Source organism: Trachypithecus francoisi, unplaced genomic scaffold, assembly GCF_009764315.1.
Source record: "Trachypithecus francoisi isolate TF-2019V2 unplaced genomic scaffold, Tfra_2.0 Lachesis_group4, whole genome shotgun sequence".
NCBI classification, from domain to species: domain Eukaryota; kingdom Metazoa; phylum Chordata; class Mammalia; order Primates; family Cercopithecidae; genus Trachypithecus; species Trachypithecus francoisi.
The window spans coordinates 20,279,667-20,293,367 of record NW_022681469.1 but is presented as its reverse complement, the minus strand read 5'-3'; the positions used below and the strand labels follow the sequence as shown (position 1 = coordinate 20,293,367).

At 44.9% G+C, this 13,701-nt stretch overlaps 1 protein-coding gene across 1 annotated transcript in view; it reads right to left on the bottom strand.

Annotated features, from left to right (window-relative positions):
* Positions 1 to 13,701, bottom strand: part of SVOPL (SVOP like) — a 105,746-nt gene that overhangs the window by 44,600 nt on the left and 47,445 nt on the right. The window contains exons 7-9 of the mRNA XM_033193330.1: positions 13,487 to 13,550; positions 6,571 to 6,696; positions 4,046 to 4,174 (exon numbers count right to left, since the gene is read on the bottom strand). Of these exons, the coding sequence (XP_033049221.1) occupies positions 4,046 to 4,174; positions 6,571 to 6,696; positions 13,487 to 13,550 (319 nt within the window). The remainder of the gene's footprint in view (positions 1 to 4,045; positions 4,175 to 6,570; positions 6,697 to 13,486; positions 13,551 to 13,701) is intronic.

Sequence of the window (13,701 nt, the reverse complement as noted above, 5' to 3'; positions counted from 1 at the left end):
CAGAGGTTGCAGTGAACCGAGATCCCATCACTGCACTCCAGCCCAGGCAACAGAGCAAGATTCTGTCTCAAAAAATATATAAATAAAAATAAATAACAGAAGCCCAAATATGCCAGGAGAGGTAAGTGGGTCCAACTCATTATCAAAAGACAGAATATCAACTGGGTGCAGTGGTTCATGCCTGTAATCCCAGCACTTTGGGAGGTTAAGCTGGGTGGATCACGTGAGGTCAGGAGTGAGGTCCTGACCTCACCACGTGAGGTCAAGACCAGCCTGGCCAACATTGTGAAACCCTGTCTCTATTAAAAAAAACAAAAGTTGGCCGAGCGTGGTGGCTCAAGCCTGTAATCCCAGCACTTTGGGAGGCCGAGACGGGCAGATCACGAGGTCAGGAGATCGAGACCATCCTGGCTAACACGGTGAAACCCCGTCTCTACTAAAAAATACAAAAAAGAAAAAAAAAAAAAACTAGCCGGGCGAGGTGGCGGGCGCCTATAGTCCCAGCTACTCAGGAGGCTGAGGCAGGAGAATGGTGTAAATTCGGGAGGCGGAGCTTGCAGTGAGCTGAGATCCAGCCACTGCACTCCAGCCTGGGCCACAGAGCGAGACTCCGTCTAAAAAAAAGTTATTTGGACGTGGTGGCGGGTGCCTGTAATCCCAGCTACGTGGGAGGCTGAAGCAGGAAACTCACTTGAACCTGGGAGGCAGAGGTTGCAGTGAACAGAGACTGTGCCTCTGGACTCCAGCCTGGGCAACAGAGGGAGACTCCCTCTCAAAAATAAAAATAAAAATAAAAAAAGAGAGAAAGAAAAAAAGAAAAGAAAGGAAAAGAAAGGGGAAAAAAAAATCAACTATAGCTTTACAAGAGATACTTTTTTTGAGACAGGGTCTCCCTCTGTTGTCCAGGCTACTAAAATACAGGGTCCAGTACAGCAGTGTGATCATAGCTCACTACAGCCTTGACATCCTGGACTCAAGCCTCCACAGCTCACTGCAGCCTCGACCTCCTGGGCTCAGGCAACCCTCCTGCCTCAACCTTTGAAATAGTTGGGACTACAGGTGTGCGCCACTATGTCTGGCTTTTTTTTGGGGGGGGGGTGCATAAAGAGGGGGTCTTGGTTTAATGCCGAGGCTGGCCTCAAAATCTTGGCCTCAAGTGATCTTTTCATCTCACCCTCCCAAAGTGCTGGGATTACAGGCATGAGCTATCTCACACCTGGACTCAAGAAATACATTTAAAACAAAGCAGTATAGAAAGGTTAAATATAAAGAGTTGAAAAAAATGCACATGGAAAATACTAGCCAAAGCTACTTTCAATATGTTAACATGAGAGAAAATAGAATTTGAGGCCCTTCATTCTCAAAGACAATGATTAAAAAAAAAAAAATTATATGTATTTATTTTTGAGATAGAGTTTCGTTCTTATTGCCCCAACTGGAGTGCAATGGTGCGATCTCGGCTCACTGCAATAGCTGCCTCTCAGGTTCAAGCGATTCTCCTGCCTCAGCCTCCCAAGTAGCTGGGATTACAGGCATGTGCCACCACGCCCGGCTAATTTTGAATTTTCAGTAGAGTCAGGGTTTCTCCATGTTGGTCAGGCTGGTCTGAAACTCCCGACCTCAGGTGATCCTCCCGCCTCGACCTCCCAAAGTGCTGGGATTATAGGCATGAGCCACTGCACCCAGCCTTTTTAAAATTTTTAAACAGTTTAAGGTAGCCACAGAAAAGAATGAAATTATGTCCTTTACTGCAACATGGATGCAGCTGGAGTCCATTATCCTAAGAAAATTAATGCAGGAACAGAAAGCCAAATACCCTATGTTCTCACTTTTAAGTGGGAGCTCAACACTGGGTACTCATGGACATAAAGAGGAGAGCAATAGACACTGCAGACTACTAGAGTGGGGAGGGAAAGGGCAAGGGCTGAAAAACTAACTAGTGGGTACTATGCTCACTGCCTGGATGACAGGTTCAATGATACCCTAAACCTCAGCATCAGGGAATAGACCCAGGTAACAAACCCGCACACATACCCCCTGAATCTAAAATAAGAGTCTGCTGGGTACAGTGGTTCACACCTGTAATCCCCTAACTTTGGGAGGCCCAGGAGGGAGGATCGCTTGACCCCAGGAGTTGCCTGAGCAACAAAGCAAGACCCCATGTTTACAAGAAATTTAAAAATTAGCTGGGTGTGGTGGCACATACCTGTGGTCCTAGCCATTCTGGAGACTGAGGTAGGAGGATTGAGTCCGGGAGGTCAAGACTACAGTGAGCTATGACAGCACTAGTGCACTCCAACCTGGGTGACAGAGGGAGACTCCATCACAAAAAATAACTAAAGAAAAGTTGAAATTATTAAAAAAAAAAACAAAAAAACCAACTTCAGTTTAGACAACTACAACAAAAAAATGTAAGGTTCAAAGCCATATAAGGCTACAGAAATACTTCAAGTAATAAGACTAATGCATGGACAAAAATCAGTCATATACTAGAAGGCAATGAAAAGATAGCCTCACCAGACGGATCACGAGGTCAGGAGATCGAGACCATCCTGTTCAATATGGTGAAATCCCGTCTCTACTAAAAATACAAAAATTAGCTGGGCGTGGTGGTGGGCACCTGTAGTCTGAGCTACTTGGGAGGCTGAGGCAGGAGACTTGCTTGAATCAGGGAGTCGGAGGTTGCAGTGAGCCAAGATTGTGCCACCGCACTCCAGCCTGGGCAACAGAGTGAGACTCCATCTCAAAAAAAAAAAGAAAGAAAGAAAGAAAGAAAGAGAGGCCTTGAAGAGTTATCTGGTCACCCATGTTCATAGTAGCATCAGTCAATAGCTATACAGTAGAGGTGTTCATCAACAAACACATAAGCAAAATGTGGCCTATCCATACAATGAAATAGTATTCAGCCTTAACAAGGAAGAAAATTCTGACCTATGTGTGCTACATGGATAAACCTTAAGGACATTATGCAAAATGAAATGAACCAGTCACAAAAAGACAAACACTATGATACGACGTGTGAGGGATCTAGAACAGTCAGTTTTACAGAGACAAACAATGGGATGGTGGTTTTTAGAGGGCAGGGGAGGGGAACAAAGTTTTTGTTTAATGAGTATAGAATTTCAGCTTTGTAAGATGAAGAGTTCTGGAGATGGATGGTGGTTATGGTTTCATAACACAGATGTACTTAATATCACTGAACTGTACATTTAAAAACTGTTAAGATAATAAATTTTATGTCATGTATATTTTACCACAATTTAGACACGCCTGTAATCCCAGCACTTTGGGAGGCTGAGGTGACTGGGATCACGAGGTCAGGAAATCGAGACCATCCTGGCTAACACGGTGAAACCCCATCTCTACTAAAAAAAAACACAAAAAATTAGCCAGGTGTGGTGGCAGGCACCTGTAGTCCCAGCTACATGGGAGGCTGAGGCAGGAGAATGGCGTGAACCTGGGAGGCGGAGCTTGCAGTGAGCTGAGATTGTGCCACTGCACTCCAGCCTGGGGGAAAGAGCCAGACTCTGTCTCAAATAATAATAATAATAAAAAGGAACTTTCTGCTCAACAATGTCTTGCTATCCTCCAACCCCTCAACATATATATCAGGCAAATTACTCTACAGGCAAATTTCACCAAATGTTCAAGGAGGTTAACACCTACCTTATAGAAACTATTTCAGAGAGATGAAAAGAGTCATGTAATGAGGTTTATAAACTTCATAACAAAACAAAACAAGGCCAGTACAAAAAAGAAAACAACCTCCCATCTATTGACAATGATGCCAAATCATGTGATTAGCTCTGCAAGGTGGGTGTTATTATTCCTATTTTATTGATAAGGAAAACAAAGGTAGGTAACTCACCAGGGTCCCATGGCTCACAGTGAAAATGAATGTAGCCTCACATCTTTCCTGGCCATGGCCCTGCCTCTAGGACAGGACTAGAGAGCAAGGCTCCCCCCTCCCTCCAGCCTTCCACCACTTAGGGGATTTCCCAGTGGCCACTGGTGATGGGAAAAGACCTCGGGTGAGAGCACTCACCAGGACAGGCTCCACCAGCTTCCCCTCCAGCATGACTGAGTGGTTCATCCTGGCAATGTGATTCAGAGTGGCCAGGGCAGCCTGAGTGTTTCCAGTGGAGACATTGAACCGGGCAGATTCAGGAATAAACTGGGTAGAGATTACAAAGAACATCAGAGTGGCCACTGCTATAGAACCCAGGGGTACAGCTATTATTGCTCTATACACTGTACAGTCCTACTTTCCCAAGATAGGAAAAGTATGTTACCAGCTTAAAGGCATGCAATGTAGCAGGTATTCTGTTGGATTCAAAGTTGATTTGGAACAAAAAAGGTCATGTTCTCCTTATCATAGTGCCTTCTAGGATGACGGCAGGCTGATACTCAGCTTAGCACCAATAGGGCCCAACCTAGTTGTTAACATAATGTGATTCTCACTTTCGGTTGGTAAATAGCCACTGCCACAGGCGCCTCTCTCCACCCCCTCCCCAGGAACCCCAGGACCTCCCACCAAAGGGTGACAGGAGCAGAGGGCTCCAGCACCGACACGGTGAAGAATCAGTTCTGATTGTCAAGGCCCTCAACCCACTGAATGCTGAATATTTTGAATATCGCACGCAGAAAATAGTATGGGCTTCCACTGAAGCTGGAGAATCAACTGACCACCTCCCATCTCTCACACCTCACGCAATCAAGGCTGTTGCCTCTTCCTCAGAAAAGCACCTCCACAGCAGCACCTGGCCCCACATTCCCATGGCCAGAGGGCAGTTTGGGTCCCCCTCTTGGTTATTCTGACACTTTTGATTTTCCAGCCTTTTTCCTCTTGCCTCATGACCAGCCTCCACAGCAATATGACAGTTTCCCAGCACATAATCTCTTCCACAGTCAGAAGTCCCCTCCTTCAACACCTCCAAAATCCCTTTTATAAAAACAGTCCAGAGGTCTTTTTATTTTTTGCATTTAATATGCCATGAATTCATAGGGAGAAGTTTCCAGCAACTCAGGCTCCCCGCCATGGTTCTCACAAATGTGCCTCTCTGGGTGGAAAAGGGCTGGTGCTCCAGCCGAACCCAGGTAACCTTCCCTTTGGCTTCCTTTTTTGTTTTGTTTTTTGAGATGGAGTCTCGCTCTGTCGCCCAGGCTGAAATGCAGTGGTGCGATCTTGGCTCACTGCAACCTCCACCTCCCGGGTTCAAGTGATTCTCCTGCCTTAGCCTGAGTAGCTGGGATTACAGGCACGCACCACCACGCCTGGCTAATTTTTGTATTTTTAGTAGAGACGGGGTTTCACCATGTTGGTCAGGCTGGTCTTGAACTCCTGACCTAGTGATCCACCCGCCTTGGCCTCCCAAAGTGCTGGGATTACAGGCGTGAGCCACCGCACCCGGCTGGCTTGTTTTTCTGATCATTTTCTGCAAGAGTTTCAGGAAGCTATCTCGGCTCTTAGAGTGCTTAGTGTACTCAATATGCACATGAATTCCCTTGACAAGAATCTAGCCCATAACCTGTTTGTTTACAACAATGCCAACAGCATGCTGAGTAACATCATAGACTCCTCCAGTTCTGCCACAGTAACACCTGGGGGCATTCCTTTTGAACAGCACCCATTCCCTTGATGTCTACAATATCACCTTTCTTACAGATTCATAGGTATGTGGCCAAAGGAACAACTTCATGTTGTCTAAGAGGTCTGGTGACCTCTCCTCTTTCCCTTTGTGTTGGTCATTTTGGTGACTTACTGGAAGATGGCACCTGTATTGAGTCAAGGTTTAGAACGAATGGTCATCAAGGACATTTCTGAATTCTGACATTCTTTGATTCCATAGGGTAGGTGACACCAAAGTAAAACCCTGTTCTGCCGAGCGGTCAATCTTGTCTTTGAACAATGAGTAGAATTTTACTGCAAACTAAGCAAGCTGATGATTCTACAGTTGAACAGCTTACAGAGTGGGAGAGGAGGACACGTCAGCCAGCAGGCCTGTGGTGGCCTGGGAATACGTCAATAGCATCCAACAGGCGGGTGCTGAAGGATAGAGTGGAGTCAGCAAAAACACGACGGAGCTGTCAGAGAAAACTTCTAGGAAGAGGGGCAATGAGGCAGACTAAGGGAGGTGAGGGCTGTTCACTGGTTGAGACAGACTCCCCAGTAAAGGTAATAGGATGTGAGAAAGATGGCCAGGCACAGTGGCTCACGCCTGTAATCCCAGCACTTTGGGAGGCCGAGGTGGGCAGATCACTTGAGGCCAGGAGTTCGAGATCAGCCTGGCCAACATAATGAAACCCCTTCTCTGCTAAAAATACAAAAATTAGCTGGGTGTGGTGGCGCATGTCTGTAATACCAGTTACTCAGGAGGCTGAGGCAGAAGAATCACCTGAACCTGGAAGGCGGAGGCTGCAGTGAGCCAAGATCGTGTCTCTATGCTGCAGCCTACACAACAAAGAGAGACTCTGTCTTGAGGGGAAAAAAAAGATAGATATTTGTGGGGCATGAAGACCACAGGACCAGCAGGAGGAGGGGACAGGAAGGAGCCATGAGTGCTTCCCCACCTTGAAGGCCATGATGAGGATGATGCCTGGGATGGAGGCGATGCGGATGAGCCAGCGCCACCCGATGGTGGGGATGACCACAGACGCTAGGCCAATGATGAGCAGCGAGCCCGCAAGCCAGAACACCTAGGGGAGAGAAGTGCAAGATTAAAGTTCTTTGTTTGGGGAATTATGACAATGAAAAAAAGGAAAAAATATACTTTAAAAAAGATTAAAATTCCTTCTGCCCCATGTGCTTTACATATCCTCTTTTGGGAACCACCTTGTCCAGCATTTTGCCTTTTTTTTTTTTTTTTTTTTGGCTTTGGTTTTGAGAGGGTCTCACTCTCTCACCCAGGCTGGAGTGCTGTGATGCAATCTCAGCTCACTGAACCCTCTGCCTCCTGGGTTCAAGTGATTCTCATGCCTCAGCCTCCCAAGTAGCTGGGATTACAGGCATGCGCCACCATGCCCAACTCATTTTGTTTGTATTTTTAGTAGAGAGACAGGATTTCACCATGTTGGCCAGGCTGGTCTCGAACTCCTGACCTCAAATGATCCACCCACCTTGGCCTCCCAAAGTGCTAGGGTTATAGGCGTGAGCCACTGCACCTAGCCCAGAGTGACTATTTCATCACTAAAGAACTCTGTTACCAACAAAAACGAAGATTATTTCAGAAAGCGATAAGGCCTGTAAAGAAAATGGAAAAATGTGATAGAGTGGGACTTGAGTCATCAGGGACAACATTGCCAAAGAGGCAATGAATAAGTGGGCCTGTAACAAGGCTACTACAGTAGACCAGGTCAGTGACGTAGCATTGAATGGGATTTTAGTAGTGAATGGTGAAAAAACAGGTTTTTTTTGTTTTGTTTTGTTTTTTTGAGATGGAGTCTTGCTCTCTCACCCAGGCTGGAGTGCAGTGGCACACTCTCAGCTCACTGCAACCTCTGCCTCCCGGGTTCAAGCAATTCTCCTTGCCTCAGCCTCTGAGTAATTGGGATTACAGGTGCACGCCACCGCTCCTGGCTAATTTTTGTATTTTTAGTAGAGACAGGGTTTCACCATGTTGGTCAGGCTGGTCTCAAACTCCTGACCTTGTGATCCACCCGCCTTGGCCTCCTAAAGTTCTGGGATTACAGGCATGAGCCACTGCACCCAGCAAAATTCTTATTTTTAATTGACACATTTTCAACACATTAATTGTACAAAAATTTTTTAATGGATGGATGAACACATTTCGGAGATAAAGGTGACAGGGTTTGCTGATGGACGTTTGGACTGAAGGTCTAATAATAGAGGGTGTGTTAGTAGGGCTTGTGATTGGGGATGAGGGACAGGGAGGGCCCAGGATGCCTCCTGAGTTTGTGTCCAAGATCACTGAGGGGAAAGTGTTTGCTATTAACTGAGACTGGAAACAGAAATAAGAGGCTTCAGGGGAAGAAGAGATTAGTTCTGAGTATCTTGTATTGAGGAGCCTGTAAGACATTCAAGTAACTATCAGGTCATTTGCTACCTAGGTCTGAAGGTTAAGGAGGCGGTCTAGGTTGTAGAGAAAGATTTTGGGGCCAGTGCGGTGGCTTATGCCTGTTATCCCAACACTTTGGGAGGCTGAGGTGGGGGAATCACTTGCAGCCAGGAGTTTGAGACTAGCCTGGGCAACAAAGCAAGTCCCCATCTCCACAAAAAATAAAATTTTTTAATTCACTAGGCACCATGACATGCACCTGTAGTCCCAGCTACTCAGGAGGCTGAGGTGGAAGGATCACTTGAATCCAGGAGTTCGAGGCTGCAGGGAGCTGTGATCACATCAGTGTACTCCAGCCTGGGTAACAGAGAGATAAGCTGTCTCTAAAAATAAAAAAAATTCAGGACTTGGGGTAAAGTATTAGAAAAAAAAAAAAAAATATATATATATATATATCACCTCATATATATATTCATATATATATGTATTTTTTTTTGAGTCTCACTCTGCTGCCCAGGGTGGAGTGCAGTGGTGCGATCTCAGCTCACTGCAGTCTCTGCCTCCCAGGTTTGAGCAATTCTGCTGCCTCAGCCTCCTGAGTAGCTGGGATTACAAATGCATGCCACCACGCCTGGCTAATTTGTGTATTTTTAGTATAAGAGACAGGGTTTCACCATGTTGACGAGGCTCGTCTCCATCTCCTGACCTCAAGTGACCCATCTGCCTTGGCCTCCCAAAGTTCTGGGATTACAGGTATGAGCCACTGCACCCAGCCCAGTATTGGAGCAGTATTGGAGCCCAGGAGACATTGAAAATAAGACTAGCAAGGGAGAGACAGAACCAGGAAGCATGGCAAAGTAAGAGGCACAGGTGGAAGAGAAAATGTCCATAGGGGAGCTTGAGTAGGACTATGCTCAGTCAATAACACCACATGTAAGACCCAAGCACTAAGTATTAGAAGTGTGTGCCTCTAGTTTTTGGTTTTTTGTCTGTTTTGTTTTGAGACAGAGTCTCACTCTGTTGCCCAGACTGGTGTATAGTGGCACAATAAATGGCTCACTGCAGCCTCGGTCCCTTGGTCTCCTGAGCTTAAGTGATCCTCCCACCTCAGCCTCATGAGTAGCTGGAACTACAGGCACACACCAATAGACCCAGTTAATTTTTTAATTTTTTTTTTTTTTTTTTTTTGTAGAGATGGAGTTTCACCATGTTGCCCAGCCTGGTCTCAATCTCCTTGGCTCAAACGATCTGCCTGCCTCAGCCTCCCAAAGTGTTGGGATCATAGGTGTGTGCCACCGCACCCGGCCTGTGCCTCCTTCTTGACAAAGATTAGAAGAGAGCTGCAGGGATTGAAAAGAACCACTATCCAGTACCTGTTAGATTCTTTTAAAAGTTTTTTGTCAGACCGGGCATGGTGGCTCACACCTGTAATCCCAGCACTTTGGGAGGCCGAGGCGGGTGGATCTCTTGAGATCAGGAGTTACAGACCAGCCTGGTCAACCTGGTGAAACCCCGTCTCTACTAAAAACAGAGAACATTAGCCAGGCATGGCAGCGCATGCCTGTAGTCCCAGCCACTCTGGAAGCAGGAGAATCACTTGAACTGAGGCAGCAGAGGTTGCAGTGAGCCATCATGCCACTGCACTCCAGCCTGGGTGACGAGACTTTGTCTCAAAAAAAAAAGCCACCTATGTTTATTAACAAAAAATAAATTTGAAGGTATTTTCCTACTGCTTTATTTATTGCCAAGTGTATAAAAGCTTCAGTGGGAAGTGTCATCTTTTTCCTGGTTCCTCTGAAAATTCAGGGCTTTTTGTTAAGTATAGCTGGGACAGGGCACCTAGACTGACCTGTCTTCTGGATCCGAAACCTTTCATCAATGGCCATCAGGGGCCTGAGGAGGGATTGGGACCACCTACAGGAGGCGATTTTGGCCTATTCCCTCAGGTATGAGCCAATTCTGGACTTGCAACCACCAGGATCCTTGGAAGGGAGGTAGGACAACCTAAAGGGGTAGCAGCTGGGGCCTACTACTGAAGGCTCAGTGGGGAAGAAAGTTTATCCTGGATGCATTCCTAGGCTTCTGTCATTCCAGTGAAACCGGTCACTGGACTATTTGGTCGCTGTGTTCTAAATGCTGTTGGATGATGATCATCCTGGGCTCAGAAAACCTTGGAAATGGACGTAGGGCTTCAAGCATTCCCAGGCCTCTTTGGTTGGTACAAAATCATAGACAGTGTATCAACTGAAGAACAATCAACCAGCCAAAAATAAACATGCACAGGCACACCTCCCTTTAATCATGCTTTGCTTCAGTGCACTTTGCAAATATTGCAATTTTTTTTAACAAATTGAAGGTTTGTTGCAACCCTGCCTTAAGCAAGTCTATTGGTGCCATTTTTCCAATAGCACGTGCCCACTTAATACCTCTGCCACGTTTTAGTAATTCTCACAATATTTCAAACTTTATCATTATTTTTCCATCTGTTATGGTAGTCTGTGGCCCACGATTTTCTATGTATCTTCTACAAAAACAATTATTTTCATCGTTTGGGGGCACCACCAACTGCACCTACATAAGACATGAACTCAGTAAATGTCGTGGGTTCTCATGGCTCCACTGGCTGGCTATTCTTTGGTTTCTCTCCTCTCCTTGGGCCTTCATTCTTTGGTTCTTCATTCTGCATTTTTGAGGGAGAGTCTTGCTTTATTGCCCAGACTGGAGTGGGCAATACTTTGTCCATTCTTTGTCCATTCTTTGGACAATCCAGCCAAGATTGTCCCACTGCATTCCAGCCTGGGCAATAAAGCAAGACTCTCCCTCAAAAAAAAAAAAATTATACTAAATCTTGTGCACGAATAAACACACAGAAGAAATAAGTCCTAGTGTCTGCTAGATCAGTAGAGTGACTATAGTTAGTATTAATTGACTGTACATTTCAAAATAGCTAGAAGAGAGTAATTCACAGGTTCCTAGTGTACAAGAGATAAGATGATGTATATCCCAATTATCCTGATTTGATTACACGAATGTATTACCACACATATACCCAAAATATGTAAATCCATGTATCAATAAAATAAATTGTTTAAATGATGCTAATCTACTCTGTCTGTGCTCTAGAAATAGAACAACAAAACCTGGATGGTGGCATGTCTGTTTACAGCATGGTTTACTGAGTTTTTTTTTTTTTTTTTTTTTTGGAGAAGTCTCGCTCTCTCACCCAGGCTGGAATGCTGTGGCACAATTTTTTTTTTTTTTTTTTTTTTTTTTTAGACAGAGTCTGGCTCTGTCACCAGGCTGGAGTGCAGTGGCCAGATCTCAGCTCACTGCAAGCTCCGCCTCCCGGGTTTATGCCATTCTCCTGCCTCAGCCTCCCAAGTAGCTGGGACTACAGGCGCCAGCCACCTCGCCCAGCTAGCTTTTTGTATTTTTTAGCCGAGACGGGGTTTCACCGTGTTAGCCAGGATGGTCTCGAACTCCTGACCTCGTGATCCGCCCGTCTCGGCCTCCCAAAGTGCTGGGATTACAGGCTTGAGCCACCGTGCCCGGCCCACAATCTTGACTCACTGCAACCTATGCCTCCCAGGTTCAAGCGATTCTCCTGCCTCAGCCTCCCAAGTAGCTGGGACTACAGGCAGTTTACTGAGTATTTTAAGACCACTGTTGAGACCTACTTGTCAGAAAAAAAGTTTTTTTAAAATATTACTGCTCACCAGGCAAGATGGCTCACACCTGTCATCCCAACATTTTGGAAGGTTGAGGCAGGAGAACAGCCATGAGTTTCAGGACAGCATGGTCAACACAGTGACACCGCAACTCCACAGGAAAAAAAAAAAAAAAAAAACAGAAGCGAAACAGGAAAGAAAAAAACATATATATAATTTTTTTCTTTCCTGTTTCACTTCTTTTTTTTTTTTTTTAAAGAAATCAGAGCCTGCTGGGCACAGTGGCTCGCACCTGTAATCCCAGCACTTTAGGAGGCCGAGGCGGGCAGATTGCTTGAGCTTGGGAGTTCGAGACCAGCCTAGGCAACACGGAGAATCCCCATCTCTACAAAAAATACAAAAATCAGATGGCGTGGTGGTGCATACCTGTAATCCCAGTTACTTGGGTGTCTGAGGTGGGAGGATCACTTGAGCCCAGGAGGCAGAGGTTGCAGTGAGCTGAGATCGCACCACTGAACTCCAGCCTGGGCGACAGAGCAAGACCCTGTCTCAAAAAAAAAAAAAAAAATCAGAGCCAGCTGGGCACAGTGGCTCACGCCTGTAATCCCAGCACTTTGGGAGGCCAAGGCAGGTGGATCACCTGAGGTCAGGAGTTTGAGACCAGCCTGGCCAACATCGTGAAAGCCCATCTCTACTAAAAATATAAAAAGTTAGCCGGGCATGGTGGCACACATCTGTAATCCCAGTTATTTGGGAGGTTGAGGCAGGAGAATTGCTTGAACCCAGGAGGCAGAGGTTGTAGTGATCTGAGATCGCGCCATTCCACTCCAGCCTGGGCAACAAGAGTGAAACTCCATTTCAAAAAAATAAAATAAAAATATAAGAGCCTCACTTATCCTTCAAGGTGATATAAGTTACACATGCACACACATACACACACATACCCCTACACACACACTCTACAGTAATATATGTGCATATAAATGTATATATACTACTATGTATATATTATACTAATATATTTTACATATATTTTACATATATGTACATGCAATATATTAGTGTGATATATACTGTATTTGTGTAATATATGTATATATTCATTTATTACTGCAATATATATTATAGGATTATATTCTTATGGATAAGCAACAGAAGTGATTCCTTGAGATGAAATCTACTCTGGTGAAGAGGCTATGACGTTGTTGAAATGACAACAAAGAATTTAGATTATTCATAAACTTAGTTGATAAGGCAGTGGCACAGTTTGGGAGAACTGACTGCAATTTTGAAAGAGTTTTTCTCCTGTGGGTCGAATGCTATCAAACAGCATTGCATCCTACAGAGAACTCTTTCAGGAAAAGAAGTCCACTGATGTGGCAAACTTCATTGTTATCTTTGTTTAAGGAATTGCCACAGCCACCCCAATGTTCAGCAAACACCACCCTGATCAGCCAGCAGCCATCAACACTGAGGAAAGACCTTCTACCAGCAAAAAGATTATGACCCTCTTAAAGCTCAGGAGATCATTAGAATTTATCAGCCATCAAGTATTTTAAAATTAAGGTATGTACCTTGCTTTTTAGACATGATGCTATTGCACACTTATTAGACTTTAGTATAGTGTAAACATAACATTTACACACACTGAGAAACCAAAAAGGTTGTGTGACTCACTTTATTCTGACACTCGCTTAATTGCGGCCATCTGGTACCAAACCAGCAATATTTCCAAGGTATGCCTATATGTACATCATATCCCATAGGATGCCAAAGGCAGGTAGAACTCCTATGTTGCCTTACCTGAGACAAGGGTAACATATAGCCTCGATATTTCGTGGGCAAAAATTCAGTCTTTATGATTAACCTAAACAGGAAGCGGGAAAAAGCACAATTTTGTTTTTAAAAAAAATAATCTTTTAAAAAATAATCAGTTTTTCTTGTCACAGGGATAAAGAACTCAAAAGCATAGAAGTCGATTATATATCAGAAGAGAATTGTGACAGCTAATATCCACA